The sequence below is a fragment of the Rhipicephalus sanguineus genome, chromosome 1 (genome assembly GCF_013339695.2).
Source record: "Rhipicephalus sanguineus isolate Rsan-2018 chromosome 1, BIME_Rsan_1.4, whole genome shotgun sequence".
In the NCBI taxonomy this organism is placed as follows: domain Eukaryota; kingdom Metazoa; phylum Arthropoda; class Arachnida; order Ixodida; family Ixodidae; genus Rhipicephalus; species Rhipicephalus sanguineus.
Window position 1 is genome coordinate 169,700,484 of NC_051176.1, and position 16,028 is coordinate 169,716,511.

At 47.9% G+C, this 16,028-nt stretch overlaps 1 protein-coding gene across 2 annotated transcripts in view; it reads right to left on the reverse strand.

Moving 5' to 3' along the window:
- LOC119402067 (large proline-rich protein BAG6) overlaps nucleotides 1–16,028 on the reverse strand; it is a 170,261-nt gene that overhangs the window by 48,887 nt on the left and 105,346 nt on the right. Inside the window, exons 18-19 of one of the 2 annotated variants that reach the window (XM_037669158.2) lie at nucleotides 9,450–9,575; nucleotides 8,330–8,569 (exon numbers count right to left, since the gene is read on the reverse strand). In XM_037669158.2, the coding sequence (XP_037525086.1) occupies nucleotides 8,330–8,569; nucleotides 9,450–9,575 (366 nt within the window). The remainder of the gene's footprint in view (nucleotides 1–8,329; nucleotides 8,570–9,449; nucleotides 9,576–16,028) is intronic. The other variant, XM_037669174.2, reaches the window with a different exon arrangement.

Below are 16,028 nucleotides of genomic sequence, written 5' to 3' on the forward strand. Positions count from 1 at the left end.
ACAAAAACGCAAATGTTCAGTTGGAAAGAACAAAGGCAGAAGGTATTTTTAGGTGCAGACAAGCAAAAAGTATGAATTAACAGAATTTATGTAATGGAGCATTTTGAATTAAGTAGCTTTTAAAATACAGTGAAAATATTGCCACGCCCACTTCTTGTTTTATTTTGAATTATTCGGGTTTGACCAGCAAGGACGTTTATCAACGATCGACGCTGTCCGCAAAGCAGTGTTCGAGAAGCTTCTCGATTGTAGTAGATCGTTTTGTTAAGATTGCGCGCCGCCTGTGAATGTTCTAGCTTTGTCGAGAGATAATGCTGCCACCAGCGATATTGCTGGAAAGTTCGATAGCGCCTGTATAAAAGCCGACGCGCTTGACCGCTTGTCAGTTGATCGACGGACGACGCCCTGTTCGCCGCTATCATTGTACAGCGTGTATTGCTGTAGTTCTAGTTCTTATTTTCCGGCCACAAGTTCGGCCAAATAAACAGTTTCATCCTGCAAACGCCGACTGCTCTCTTTGTCGACGTCACGACCACGTGACATCTGGTGGAGGTGCTGCTTCTTCCATGATCCGGACGCCCCCGCGAAGCGCTGACCCAAGCCCAAGCCGCAACGAGGACGACGGCAAAGAAAGCCCGGATCGTCGAACGAGGCGCAGGCAGAAGGGACTGCAGCCAAAGCACGGGCTCCTTCTCGAAAAAACCAGGCAGCCCCAGATCCCAACATCGACCGCAGCGACGATGACCGACCCCGTACAGCCTGCGCCGATCCTTCTCCGGCAGCCCAAGGAGCCGCCAACCTTCCGTGGGTCGTCATTCGAAGACCCGGAAAGCTGGCTCGTAGCCTACGACCGAGTCGCCCATTTCAATGGCTGGACAAGCGAAGACAAGCTACGACATGTGTACTTTGCCTTGGAAGACGCCGCTCGTACCTGGTTCGAGAACCAAGAGCGAACCCTGACAACGTGGGACATATTTCGCGCCAGGTTTCTCGCCACGTTCACGAGCGTCGTTCGCTAAGAGAGGGCTGAGGCTCTGCTCGAGACCCGCGTGCAGATGCCGAACGAAAACGTGGCGCTCTTCGCGGAAGAAATGACCCGGCTGTTCCGCCACGCTGACCCCAATATGCCTCAAGAGAAGAAGGTTCGTTTCCTCATGCGAGGTGTAAAGGAACAGCTCTTCGCTGGACTTATGAGGAATCCACCGAATACCGTCCAGGAATTCGTCTCAGAAGCCACGACCATTGAGAAGACTCTAGAAATGCGCACCCGCCAATATAATCGCCGATCAATCCAAGACAGCCCCGCTGTTCATGCGCTCGGCTCCGACGACCTGCGCGAAACAATCCGAGCGATCGTGCGAGAGGAACTGCGCAAGCTGTTGCCCTCACCCCAGCCTCAAGTGGACTCCATCGCAGACGTCGTTCGAGAAGAAATCCAGCAATCTCTGGGCACCCTTGAATCGCCACAGCCTCAGCCGCAAGCCTTGAGCTACGCTGCTGCAGCCCGACGCTACGCTCCCCCGCCGCGCCCGCGTCAAGACACCGCATCGACGCAGTTCCGTCGCCAGACACCGCCGCAATCATCGACGCCCTACCGCCCACCTGGCGGCCAGCACTACACCCCGAGGAAGACTGACGTTTGGCGCGCCCCTGACAACCGCCCGCTCTGCTAACACTGCGGGGAGGCCGGCCACACGTACCGCCGCTGCCAGTACCGACAGATAGGGCTACGCGGATTCGCCGTGAACGCACCGTGCCCGCAGCCAGGCGAACGGCCTCGCGACATCGACGACTACCTCACCGGAACACAGTGGCAACAACGACGACCTTCCTGCTCGCCGTCGCCCGGCCGCTACATGTCACCGCACCGCCGGCAGTACGCTGGCCCAAACCGGGGTCGGTTAGCCCGTATCCGGAAAACTAAGGGCAGCAACCGATGGAGGTGCGGTTGCTGAACGACGAAACGTTGAAGATCCTCCGCCGTCGACGACGACGACGCGACGAAGTTCCGAGACCCCGCCGCACGCCGAACGCCGTCCTCACGACGAAACTTTGCGACCCGTGGAAGCAGACCTGATGACGCAACACGGAAGCAGCGGTGCAAACCGACGTAGCCGTGACCAGACGCCGCAACGTACACACAACGCAAGACGGCGGACTAGCGACCTCGACGTACTATTCGACGGACACAACGTTACCGCTCTCGTCGACACTGGGGCCGACTATTCCGTCGTCAGTGGGTCATTCGCCGCGAAGTTGAAGAAAGTTAGGACTGCTTGGGAAGGTCCTGAAATCCGCACCGCTGGAGGTCATTTGGTAACGCCGGCTTGAGTCTGCACAGCAAGTCAGCATCAGTGACCGAACCTATCCTGCGAGCTTTCTTATCCTGCAGCACCGTTCCAGGGACGTGATACTCAGGATGGACTTCCTAAGTGAACACGGTGCCGTAATAGACCTGAGATCTGAGTCAATAACACTAACCTCAGAAAAAGCGCTGCCGCCACACACGACGCCAGGAAAGCCCGTATTGAATGTGATAGAAGGGCATGTCACCATTCCGCCTCTCTCCAGCATCATCATTTCCGTCGGCACCGAAGAACACGCAGACCTTGAAGGTGTCATCGAGGGCGATCAGCACCTACTTCTCAACCGTCAGATTTGCGTCGCAAGAGGCATAGCCGAGCTGCGTGATGGCAAAGCAAAGGTAGTGGTGATAAATTTCAGCCACGAATATAGGCACCTCAACATTGGTACGACGGTCGCCTACATCCACGAATTCGTGGAATCCAGCAATGCTCTCGCCCTCTTCGATGCTACCGAACCTGCTTCGACGAATCGACGAAACCAACCAGATTTCGACGTCAACCCGAGCCTCCCGAAGCACGAGCAAGACCAGCTAAAAACTCTGCTCCTACAATTCAAGGACTGCTTCTCGTCGTCGTCAAGAATTCGATAGACCCCAGTCGCGAAACATTGCATCATAACAGAAGAAAGTGCCCGACCAATCCGTCAGAGCCCGTACCAAGTTTCGACGCGAGAACGCGAGGCCGTCAAGAAACAGGTCGACGGAATGCTACGCGATGACATCATCCAGCCGTCCAAGAGTCCGTGGGCGTCACCTGTGGTGTTAGTGAGGAAGAAGGATGGAACCCTACGTTTTTGCGTTGACTATCGTCGCCTGAACATGGTCACGAAGAAGGACGCGTACCCTCTCCCACGAATAGACGACGCCCTAGATCGACTCCACAACGCCAAGTACTTTTCGTCGATGGACCTCAAGACCGGCTACTGGCAAATCGAAGTCGACGAGAGAGACCGAGAAAAGACTGCCTTCATAACACCAGACGGCCTGTTCGAGTTCAAGGTCATACCCTTTGGTCTTTGCTCGGCGCCCGCGACTTTCCAACGCGTTATGGATACAGTACTGGCCGGCTTGAAGTGGCAGACGCGCCTTGTGTACTTGGATGACGTCGCTGTGTTTTCCTCAAACTTCGACGAACACCTTTGACGCCTTGAAGCTGTACTTCAAGCAATCAAGACCTCCGGACTCACCCTGAAGCCTGAAAAGTGCCGTTTCGCGTACGAGGAGCTCTTGTTTTTGGGTCATGTGATCAGCAAGAATGGTGTTCGCCCGGACCCGCGGAAAACAGCTGCCATCGCTGCCTTCCCGCCACCCACCGATAAGAAGGCTGTACGCCGTTTTCTCGGCTTATGCGCCTACTACAGACGCTTCGTCAAGGAATTTTCACGAATAGCCCAGCCACTAACGCACCTGACGAAGCCCGACGTGCCATTCAAGTGGGAAACGGCGCAAATCGAGGCATTTCAAGAACTTAAACGACGCCTTCAGATGCCTCCAATACTAGCGCATTTCGACGAAGACGCCGATACGGAAATCCACACCGACGCAAGCAACCTAGGACTCGGCGCCGTCCTCATGCAGAAGACTGACGGGCTGGAGAGGGTCATCAGTTATGCTAGCCGGTCGCTACCAAAGGCAGAAATCAACTATTCCACAACGGAAAAGGAGTGCCTGGCCATCATCTGGACTACATTGAAGTTTCGCCCCTACCTCTACGGCCGGCCCTTCAATGTTGTGAGCGACCACCACGCCTTGTGTTGGCTGGCTAACTTGAAGGACCCTTCCGGTCGCCTCGCACGGTGGAGCCCACGACTGCAAGAATTCGACATTCATGTCGTTTACAAGTCCGGAAGAAAACACTCTGACGCCGACTGCCTGTCTCGTGCCCCCGTGGACCCACCGCCGCAAAACGACCAGGATGATGACAGCTTCTTGGGAGCCATAAGTACCGAAGACTTCGCCAAACGACAGCGAGCCGACCCGGAACTGAAGGGTCTAGTGGAATACCTGGAGGGCAGGACCATCGTTGTCCCAAAAGTATTCAGGCGAGCACTGGCGTCGTTTTTCTTACGCAACGGCGTTCTCCAAAAGAAGAACTTCTCGCCACATCGAGCCAAGTACCTTCTCGTGGTGCCTCCAGAAGTGCGACAAGAAGTCCTCGAGGCCCTGCACGACGACCCGACAGCAGGACACCTCGGTGTTTCCCGAACGCTGGCAAGAGTACAGGGAAAGTACTACTGGCCGCGCCTTGCCGCCGACGTCACTCGCTACGTAAGGACATGCCGAGACTGTCAGCGACGCAAGACACCGCCAACAAGACCAACGGGCTTTCTTCAGCCGATCGAGCCACCTCGGCGACCGTTCCAGCAGATCGGGATGGACCTCCTGGGGCCGTTCCCAACGTCGACTAGCGGTAATAAGTGGATCGTCGTAGCTACCGACTACCTGACCCGCTACGCCGAAACAAGGGCCCTACCTAGAGGCAGTGTTGCTGAGGTAGCGAAGTTCTCTGTTGAAGACATCATTCTGCGTCATGGCGCCCCAGAGGTCCTCACCACCGACAGAGGTATGGCGTTTACAGCGGAGCTAACTCGGGCGATCTTGAGGTACAGCCAGACAAGCCACCGCCGGACCACTGCCTACCACCCTCAAACCAATGGCCTCACCGAGCGGCTAAATAAGACCATCGCCGACATGCTGGCCATGTACGTTGACGCCGAGCACAAGACGTGGGATGCCATCCTTCCGTACGTGACCTTCGCATACAACACCGCTGTGCAAGAAACGACGCAGATGACGCCGTACAAGTTGGTCTACGGACGGAGCCTGGCAACGACGCTCGACGCCATGTTACCAAACGTGACCGACGAGGAAAACATCGACGTGACCACCTACTTACAACGTGCCGAAGAAGCTCGACAGCTCGCCCGCCTGCGCATCAAGACCCAGCAGTACACCGACAGCCGTCGCTACAATCTTCGACGACGCTTCGTGGAATACAAGCCCGGCGACCGTGTTTGGGTCTGGACACCGATACGCCGACGTGGGCTTAGCGAAAAACTCCTTCGGCGATATTTCGGGCCATACAAGGTTCTTCGACGCCTCGGCGCTCTTGACTACGAGGTCATCCCGGACGGCATTACGAACTCCCAGCGACGCCGCGCACGACCTGAAGTCGTCCATGTCGTGCGCCTTTAAGCCGTTTTTTGCGCGTTAGCAAACCTGGGGACTCTACTTTTACTTTGTTATTGTAATTTATTTATGTATGCACTTGTTTTTTTCTCTCTTCTTTGTTCTTTCACAAGCATCGGGACGATGTTTTTTTCAGAGGGGGGCAATGCCACGCCCACTTCTTGTTTTATTTTGAATTATTCGGGTTTGACCAGCAAGGACGTTTATCAACGACTGACGCTGTCCGCAAAGCAGTGTTCGAGAAGCTTCTCGATTGTAGTAGATCGTTTTGTTAAGATTGCGCGCCGCCTGTGAATGTTCTAGCTTTGTCGAGAGATAATGCCGCCACCAGCGATATTGCTGGAAAGTTCGATAGCGCCTGTATAAAAGCCGACACGCTTGACCGCTTGTCAGTTGATCGACGGACGACGCCCTGTTCGCCGCTATCATTGTACAGTGTGTATTGCTGTAGTTCTAGTTCTTATTTTCCGGCCACAAGTTCGGCCAAATAAACAGTTTCATCCTGCAAACGCCGACTGCTGTCTTCGTCGACGTCACGACCACGTGACAATATTGCCGGCCAACCAAAAATTTTTTATTTGTTTGAATTAAGTGAAAGTGTGAATTATCAAGAGTCTGATGTGGATTAACTTGCTCAATAATACAATACAGACTCTGCCACTGGCTGATAAAATTTGGTAGTATGCGAAGCCCAATGCTTTCCATAGAGTATATGCAAGCTAGCATGTACACCCCAAAATCTTTAAAACTAATTTTGGCCGCAAGTACAGTGTGGTATGTTATGAAAGGGAACACGCAAGCGCGTGGCTTCTGCTCTGCAGCAGCTGCTTATGCACCATAAGCAGCCGCTGCAAAGCAGAAGCCACGCACTTGCGTGTTCCCTTTCACCCGATCCCTTTCATCCACCAATCCAGCCATAGTTATTGTAAGAAAATACATACGTGCAGAAACAATGATGGAAAAGATCCCGCACATCCATTAGGAGGCACGGTCTGTGGCGCCATTTTTAAATGGCTTGGAGCACTTCCACACGCCCTCCAATGCACTATTTTGCTCCTTAGAGTATGTATTATTTTTTAGTAATGAAATAAAAAATTGCTTTTTTGGTAAATCTACACGAGACAAAATAAGTGACACACACGGCGCTGAGCTTACTTCTTTTTTATATTTATTATGGAAACCTACCAACTCGCCCTATCTGCCAGTCTTTTTCTGCTGAACTTTTCTTCTTCCCACGTGGAGGTGGCCATAGGGGCCACACGGCACTGACATAACAGCTATGAACATGGCACACTTTTTTTACAGTGTGCTTCACTACTAAATATCCTAGTCGATGCCTAAGCTGCTCATCGGAACTACTGGACAAGTCTTATCAGATGTTTTGCAGGCATCCTCGGAGCCACTGAGACCATTCAATGTGCCTTATTTTCTAATTTCAGTCTGGGTTATTTCCCCTGGATGGCATGCATCCTTAGCCAACCAATGTTGCAACTTAGCTAGAGGAGCCTCATTGCAGCATCCTATCAGCTTTGTCCCGAGCAAGACACCCTTTGCAAGTAAAGCTGCTATGGGGGCTAGTTAGTGCGAATACACGGCTTGTTCGCAGTTCCATGGACTCGACGACCTGACACGGAAAAAGAGACACACAGGGTGAAGCGCGTCACCCACAATGTCGACGTTTTTTTCGGCACCCCTGAAATTGAAGGGACTTTGCAAAAAAGTTAATGCACCACAACGTGAAGGGAAGGGAAACATTTGCACTGTCAAACATAGGAACAAGTTTGTGGACTGCACAGATGGTTTTGTGTACGGCATCCCACTTTCTTGTGAAACGAAATAGATCGGCCAGGCAGGCCGGTGTCTTAATGTTCGGCTTAAAGAATATAACTACGCTTGTTCACTGTTAACACACCCCAGTAATCTGGCCACGCACTGCGCTGCGCGCAAATGTAAGCCATCTTTTCAGGCACAGAAGTGGTGAAGGGAGCAGCCGATCAAACAGAAAGAGAAATAATAGAGGCTTATTTTACTCACATAAGTGAAGGTTGCGTTAACGCACCTTCTGTTATCCTTTCTCAAAAATAGATTTCTTGAAAACAGGTATGATAACTTGGATATGATGCCTTGCATGTGGTTGACGTGGACGGTGACGTTTTCACTTTGCACATGTGCTTTTTTGTTTGGCTTACTTTCTTTTCTTTTCCTGAGTCATACATAAAGAAGCGTGTGGCACGAGTTGTTAGTACGCGCTTCACCTTGTGTGTGTCTTTTTCAGTGTAAAGTCGTCCAGTTCCTAGCAGTGTGAGCAAGCCATGTACACCCTTTGCAACACCTAGTGGCATGGTCCTTATAAGGCTTATTCATGGTGACACCCAACAGCAGTAGCAGTGATGTCATACCATGAGGCATGACGACCACTGTATAACAGCTATATATACAAGTGAGGAAATGACAATCGTGTGTTACCACGAACTAGACCTACACGCTCCAGTATTGAGAACCAACCTCAAGAAGACTGCTAAGAAAATACCCACATTTGTTGCCAAGATAAAATGTACGATAATGTAACACTACACTACAACACCTTTCACTTCACGCTAAAGAGGGCAAACGGCTCAAAAATAGATACTCATTTAGATACTCACTTCTGCAAATGGGCTAGATGTCACCACGTGGAACAAAGTCAGTTTCTGTTTCATTCTGACACCTTCTGATACCTAAATTTTGTTGGAGACATACACAAAAACTGCTTTGTAGTAAAAAACGCATACTAACACTAGAAGCTGAGCTTTCTATGCTCTGGCCAGCCTTTGGAACTGGTGCCTCAACAGCAGAGGTGGATGTTGTAGCAGGTCCACTTCTGGGCTCCCTGTCACGAGCCTCTGCACTTGCTGGCTGCTTCTCCACTTGCTGCTGCTGAGCAGCTGTTGCTGAGCTTGGCCCTTGCTGTGCTGAGCCCGAGGACTGGCCAGGCCAGAGGGAACCACCAGAGCCTAAGCGCCGGTGCTGCCCCAACTGCAAATCAAATGAGAAGGAAAGAGAGGGGGAAAGAGAGAAAGGGAAGTTGAGTCGGGATGTGGCACCTTCAATCTGCTGCGAGATGTTTCATGGTGAATTCCATTGGCGGATTCGGAGTGGCCGACAAACTCTGCGCCGGAGCACTCCACTCCAGCGGAGAGCAACCGAAGCAATCTGTCAATGGAACACAAGCCGCCTCACCAGAGCAAATGGTAGGGGGCGCTAGCGCACATATGCTTCGCAAGCACCGAGCATTCCTCGCGTTTTGCGCCGTTTTCGCCTTCACGGGCGCGAGCGAAGAGAACGGCCGCTGTCGGACAGCGCATTGCATTGCGCACACGGTACGCCACGCTCTGCGCACGCACGGGGAGCTTGCGACTTCCGGTCGAATCCACCGCTTTTCGCGGAGTAGAGAGAGCTGCTCCAAATCTGCCAATGAAACATACAGGGAGCACTCTCAATCCGCCAATGGAACAGACTTGCTCCGAATGGAGCAGAAAAACTGCTACCAGAAGTGCTCCGAATCTGCCAATGGAATTCCCCATCAGTTCGATTACTCACTGTACCACACAAATCACAATATCACAAGAGAATCACCTACTAACATCTCCACTTTGGCCAGTAACGTTACACAGGGGCAACTCAGAGCAATATTTCGTATTTTAACCCTTATGTATGAAGCATGAACATTACACATGGCAATGTAACAAAATACTTTTTTCAACGAGGGTGCATGCCTCAACCTATGCCAATGTTATTATCAGGAACGAAACGACCTTAATTTCTTATTTTGCAGCGCGCTACATAGACATGGACGGTACACCACTTCGTGCGAGAAGGAAGCCAGACGGCTGCCTTGACAGCACTGCTGCCTTACTTCCCCACGTGACCGGTCATGAATGATGACCGCCAGGCGGCCATGGAAGTCCATGTTGCTGACCGGTCGAGGCAAAGGATAACGGGCATCCGGGCTCAGTCGGCGACGTGCTGATATGGCTGACAGCTGCGATGGCGTGGGGGTCAAAGGTAAATATCTATGCTTCTTTCATTGCACACTATCCTTAGGCTACCACTCTAGCCTAGTGCTATATTATTCATATTTTTTATAGTAGTAGTCCTTTTTACTAATAACTGACAGGTACTCGTGACAAGACTAACATATAAATTGTAGAAACTGGTCTATAATGTGTTAATGCTGATAAAAATTCAGTGAGCATTTGAGTTAGCTTAGGCACCTCTTGCGTATGTCTTAGTTGGCTAAGACACACACAACTGCAGTTACGATATGCCCATGTTTACAAACATGCCTTAATTAAAGGGGGAAGTGGTTTTTAGGCAGAGAGTTATATTATTTAAACTACGATGATGAAAACTTCAATGATTATGTATTTTCATGTCCTGAAATCAATTATGAAGTCAGCTTTTATGTACAGTATGCCATTAATTTTAAAACAAACTATTGATGAAAACATAATTTTATCACATATTCATTGAACAGGTTGCACAGATCTTGCTGAATTAAATGTGACTGGATTCAACACATGCCAAGGTGTGCAACAAGTGTAATTTTATGGTTCTAGCTTTCCAAGAAAAAAAGTTGTGAAGTTTGACAGTTCTTCAAGGTTAATGCAGCTTAATTATTGAAAGTTGACTGACTTGAATGACTTTTCTTATTTCACCCATTCTTAAAATTTATGACTTCGCAAGGTTACAGTTGAGATTCTTTAGCACTCTCTTAACACTCAGCTTTTCAAGCCCAACAAAAATTATTAAAAAAAGAGTGTGCTAAAGCTGGGAAAAGCTTGTCAGATGACTAAGGCTACAAAAAAAAAAAAACCACCATCGTTTGCTGATCTGATATAAAAGGCTGTTATAGCCAAAATAATGATCTAAGATGCATGAGAATTGGCAAGGTTATGCATCAAGTAATGACAGAATCTAAGATTTCTGAAAAATAATAATTTTTGTTTTTGCAATTTTGGTCAAAATAAGCCGACGCCAGAGTCAAAATAAGCCGACGTGCGAGAGCCAATTACAACCACTTTGTTCGATCTGGATTACCGAAGCTAGAGCGACCTAGATACAGAAACAGAAGCCGTAAATGTGAGAGGCCTAAAGCCCCTGAGAGGGTGGATACGTGGTGGCATCTAGCAGGGCTGAGATGTACCAGGCAAGCACAAAATTGTTTTTGTAGAAACGTGGTGCATTTCACCTCCGGTGCAAATGCCTTAAAGCAGTGTAATTACTAGAGGCTGGATTTTTAGGCGTTAAAAAAGCTCATTTTAGGTGCCTAAAATAGGCACGCAAAACAACGTTTTAGGCTTCCAAAATCGTAAATATAGGCACAATAAATTCACATAAATGCAAATAATTTCAAATGAAGACGTGCGTGACCTCTATCTACAACAGGAAAACAAAGGTGTTTATGCTTAAGATGACAAAGAGGTTCCAGCAGTTGTACATAGCCGTGCTTTGTCCCACATGGTTCGCAGAACACAGTCTCCCCCATGTTCTGCACGGTGAGTCACATATCTACTGTCGAATGAACACGCTCCTGGGTGTCTTCTAGTCATGACTGAGAAGGGTAGAGCAGGAGCAGATAGCCAGATCGCTAAAAGACTAGGACTTTCCGGGAGTTGGTTGAACTAGAGGACTAGGTTGAACCCCATAGTTCCGATCAGTCAATGTTGCGCGGTAACATGAAGAACAGTCTCAAACTGCTCCGAGAGCGAAAATTCAGGCTAAGTAGTGTTAATATTATAAGCGCCAATTTTGAAAATAGGCATTTACAGGCGTTTGTAAGCATTTAGGCACAAACGCCAAAAATAGGCATTTATAGGTACTATTAAAACACTATAAAAGCCGTTCTTAACCTCTAATTCATGCTCATCTATCAAAGTGGTGCGATAGGAGCGCAAGGAAAAAAAATAGGCATTTGCCTAAAATCCGGTCTTTAGTAATTACAAATGAGTTGCCTTTTTAATCCATTTTTACCCCAAAAACACTAAGCGAAAACAAACATGCCCATGGTTGTGCTTGCATGAAGCATCACAAGTTGTCGGCACCATCATTCGGTAACCCGGTATTCCAGTTATTCCAACCGGGCACGTAGTCAGGATTTCTGTTCGGGGAGCACCTTTACGGCTATCTGTTTTTGAGTGAATACCGGTTCAGTTTCATTATTAAAACACAGTAATTACTATCTGCTATTGAGCGAATACTGGTGCTGTTTCATTATTGAAACATCACCTGCTGCCAGGTGGAGCCTATCGTCCCTACCTAGTTGTGTGCAGCGTGTCATCTGCTCACACAGTCACTGCCCGAGTGCTTGCTGCACAGTGCGTGCATTCGCCGTAGGAGTGTTCTTTGTACCTTGATGGGTCAAAGTGGTGAACGTGAGCTGCTTTAGTTTTTACAAGAAACTCGACGTCTCTGTGGTGCACTTCATGGTTCGATGAAGCAGTAGGCAGTAGCAAATGGCAGTGCGTTTGGATTGTCGCTTGTTAAATGCATGCAGCATGTTTCCAACATTGTTGCCCCAAAGATGCTGCCAAGCAGATAGCTGAAGATTCTTGTCGTGATAAGGTTACACTGTACTGGCGCATTCATCGGTGGCCATCACCACACTTTTCCTGCTCTGTGGAATTTGTCTGCAGAGGCATTGCTGCACAGAAGCTGAAGTCAAAATCATTGATAGGCTGGTCTTTTCACTTACTGAAAAGCTGGAATGCTTTTTGCAGCACACTGTGGCACCAGCCACAACATCACGATTTCAGAGGAGCAGTTAACCTTTACGAGACAAAAATTGTGGTACGCACTAACTGGCCACTACAGCAGTGAACACATTTATAGGTTTTATGCATCGGTTGGGGATTTGTCGCAACTACGTTTGAACAACAGTAGTTTTAACACAGGCACATATTAACTATGTATTACTGCAACAATAAGAATGCATAGTTCTCATAAAAAAGCGTCTCTCCTATTCAGGCAATAAAGAAAAGATGAAACTGGTGAACTTTGTCTTCATGGAATTAATCTTTATTAAATTAACATACTAAGAAGAAAATATGGTGTCCTCCATATCAGCTTGATAACAGATTTGATGTCCTGCATTTATCAAACAATTGTAAACGAAACAGTGGACCACGCCAAACTGACTCCATTACCCTTACGTCCTGCAATGCATGCAATTCAGCAGCACTTTGAAAACACTTAACACGCCTTGTTGCACCTAGATCAGTAACTAAAATAGCTTAGTGTTTGAAATCTGACTGAAAAAGTTATCACTCATCAGGGTGTCAAACAACTGAAATTTTAGCCAGCAATAAACTTAAACCCAACTAATACTATCGAAACGTGCCTGAAACCTAAAGAAAAAAAGTAATAGTAATAATGGTTACCGATTCAGCACAAAATGGTTTGAGCGTATGGGGCAAGAATGGAAGCCCAACACATAAGTGGTATTTCATCAGCAACTTCCACTAGCATATCACAATGGCTCACGAATACCATAGTGTATCAGAATGGCGGTAGAAGACAGTAACAGTAGACTCTCGATAATTCAAACTTGAGGGGACCTCGGGATTTTATTTGAATTATCACAAGTTTGAATTACTATCAGAAGCTCTCATAAATATGACTCAGGGCAACACACCAACTAGCACTGCAATCTTTATTGTTTCTCGGTGCCACAGCAACATCATAGACTGCTCTGCATGATTGCCAGTAAAATTTTTAGACATCAACGATAATACTGGTACTTGTTAGTATACAAGGCACGCACAGGTAGGTAATTAAGGGACGACATGTGTTGTGTCCCACAACAGTTGCTAGCCCCTTCTAATTCTTAGGACACTTTCTCGCAGAAAGTGACTTTAAGAAACAATTGGCATGAGACAGATCAAGGCCAGACTGTACAGCTTTTTTTCCCTCGGTCAACACGAGATTATTGGTGCACAAGGTTTGGCTAGATTGGCCATTTTGTAGGCAGGTAATCAGCTTAATTTGGGCCTGTTAGTAACAGAACAACGTGAATGTACAGCTAGAAGCAACAAAGGCAGCAGATATTTCCAGACATGGACAAGCAAAAAGTTTGAATTAACCGAATTTGTGCAGTGAGGCAGTTTGAATTAAGCAGCTTTAAAATACATTGAAAACATAGTGGGCGAACCAAAAATTTAGGATTTGTTTGAATTAACCGAAAGTTTGAATTACCAGAGTTTCAATTATCGAGTCTACTGTAAATCCAAGAAGCTACATACAGTAGAATCTGGGTGATACGAACCCGGCTAATACAAATTCATGAAATTCCCCGGCCGAATTTTATTGTGTCCAATGGGTGAAAAATTCGGACGCTCCGAATGCTTTTCTGCGTTGTGATGGGCGAGAGCAGCGTGCTCCGGAAGCTTCAGATGTATGCGCGTGGCCAGCACACACACAGTCAGAACTGTGGCTATCATTTGCCACAACCGCTGTGGTTGAAACCGTGGTCGCTACTGATGCTATCACGTATGGCGACTTAACTCTGAAAATACATGCGCATCCAACGCTCACGGAGTCAAAGTGACACTGCTTGCCGCAATCACGGCGGACAAAACCGCAGAAAATGCTTCTATAGACAGCAACGACGCAGTTCTGAAGGCACATGCGTGGCCTAAGCACACGGATTGAAAACGGAACTACCATTTGCCACAACCACAGCGCAGAAAATCGCAGGTCGCGGTCGCTATCGACACGATCATGTATGGCGACGACAAAACTGATGAAACTCCAAAAGTGCATGTGCATCCATCGCTCACCGAGTTCAAGTGATGGTGGTTTCCGCAACCGCTGTGGACACACGCAGCGGTTGGCCATCACAACTAACACAACCCCCTTCAGCACACACACGCACATGCCAGCCTTACACATGACCCCGTATGTAGTGCCACTCCATACAGATGCTCGGCACAACACCACAGAGAATATGGCATATGCAACCCCTTAGCTCTCTGTGTTTCCAGTGCTCCTCACGTTTCAAACTGTGTATGTCTAGTGACATAGATGGAGCGGCTTTGGAACGAAAGAACAGTGTGAGGTAGGGGGCAGTTTTTCGACACCGCTGACCCTGCCACAAGAAGCAAGGGAGACATCAACGCCAAATTACGTGCAGAGTTTGGTTGGGTAAGTTGTTGGTTCTGTTCAGTGCTAAATCAACCCCTTGCTCCCCTTCTTTTGTACCTACAATAACACACAAGCTGCTTGAACTGAGTGCCGGTGATTATGATTGTTTTTTCATCTAAACCTCACAGCGCTGCCACGGCCGTGGCGCTGCAGTGACCATGCTGCGTACCTACGTTTGTGGCAACTTGGATCATAATTGGTTCTCACTTTGCATTTGCGAAACATCCCACCTTTTAAAATGCTGTATCCAGCACGTCGTTCAAGAATGGCAAAGTGAGCAGGGTTTTTAGCAGTGCTTTAGTGTATTGTTGTTATACTTGGTATCATGCTACTTTAGGTTAATAAAACATGTTGTTGGGCTTAGTTTGTTCATACTGTGCAAAAAAGGTAATGACGCAACGCAAGGCGAAGAAAAAAAGTCCCGCTTTCAAAAAATTGACCTTCTGGTCTAAGCAGAGCAACAGACGTATCACTGATACAGACTCCTGATACTATCCTCGTTTTTTCTTTGCTTTGTGTTGCGTCATTACCTTTTGCACACTGCTTTAGGCTTTTTGTGCATAATCCAAGTTGCATCCAATTTCACTTAAGGAGGGAAGCAGTTTCTAGACAAAGTGTTATACTGTATAAGCTAGGATGATGAAAACTTCAGTGATCCAAAATTAACATTTTTGAAAAATCAATTTTTTCATAACTTTTGGTCAGGAAAAGCGGCTTCCCCCCCATTCACAAGAAAATCTTGGCCAACGCTAAGGAAATTTAACAAGCTTTTGCAAATGCATAGCATTTGCAAAAAGTTAGTAAAACTGAACAAGCATGATGATTTCTAGTGTTTATCTTTGTTTGAATAGTTTGTCAACTTCTGCTTCTAAAATGCTTTTTTCAGCTGCATGCTCACTACGTGGTCACATTCTGGATCATTTGTGGACAGTGTATGCATAGAATATACGTTGCCCTACATTAAGTCAGAGTAGATGACATCCCTTTATTTTAAGATTGTCAGTGGTCATCACTGTGCATTTGCAATGTGATATCGGTAAATGACTGTCATTTATGGAGAAGAAAACTGATTGGGTCATTTTTCCCTAATGTGCAAAGGAGGAAAGGGGAGGAGGGCTCTATTGAGCTCTATGAAGTTCCAAATGGGGGTTGGCGTTGTATAGTAAGGGAAGGCAAAAAAGAAAAAGGGGCTGAAGGTACCCCAGCATATGCCGGTTTGGTCAGATTTTCTTCAACCTCAGGAGAATTGCAGCTCAGCCCATTCCCCCCCCCCCTTTCTCCTGACCAAAACCCA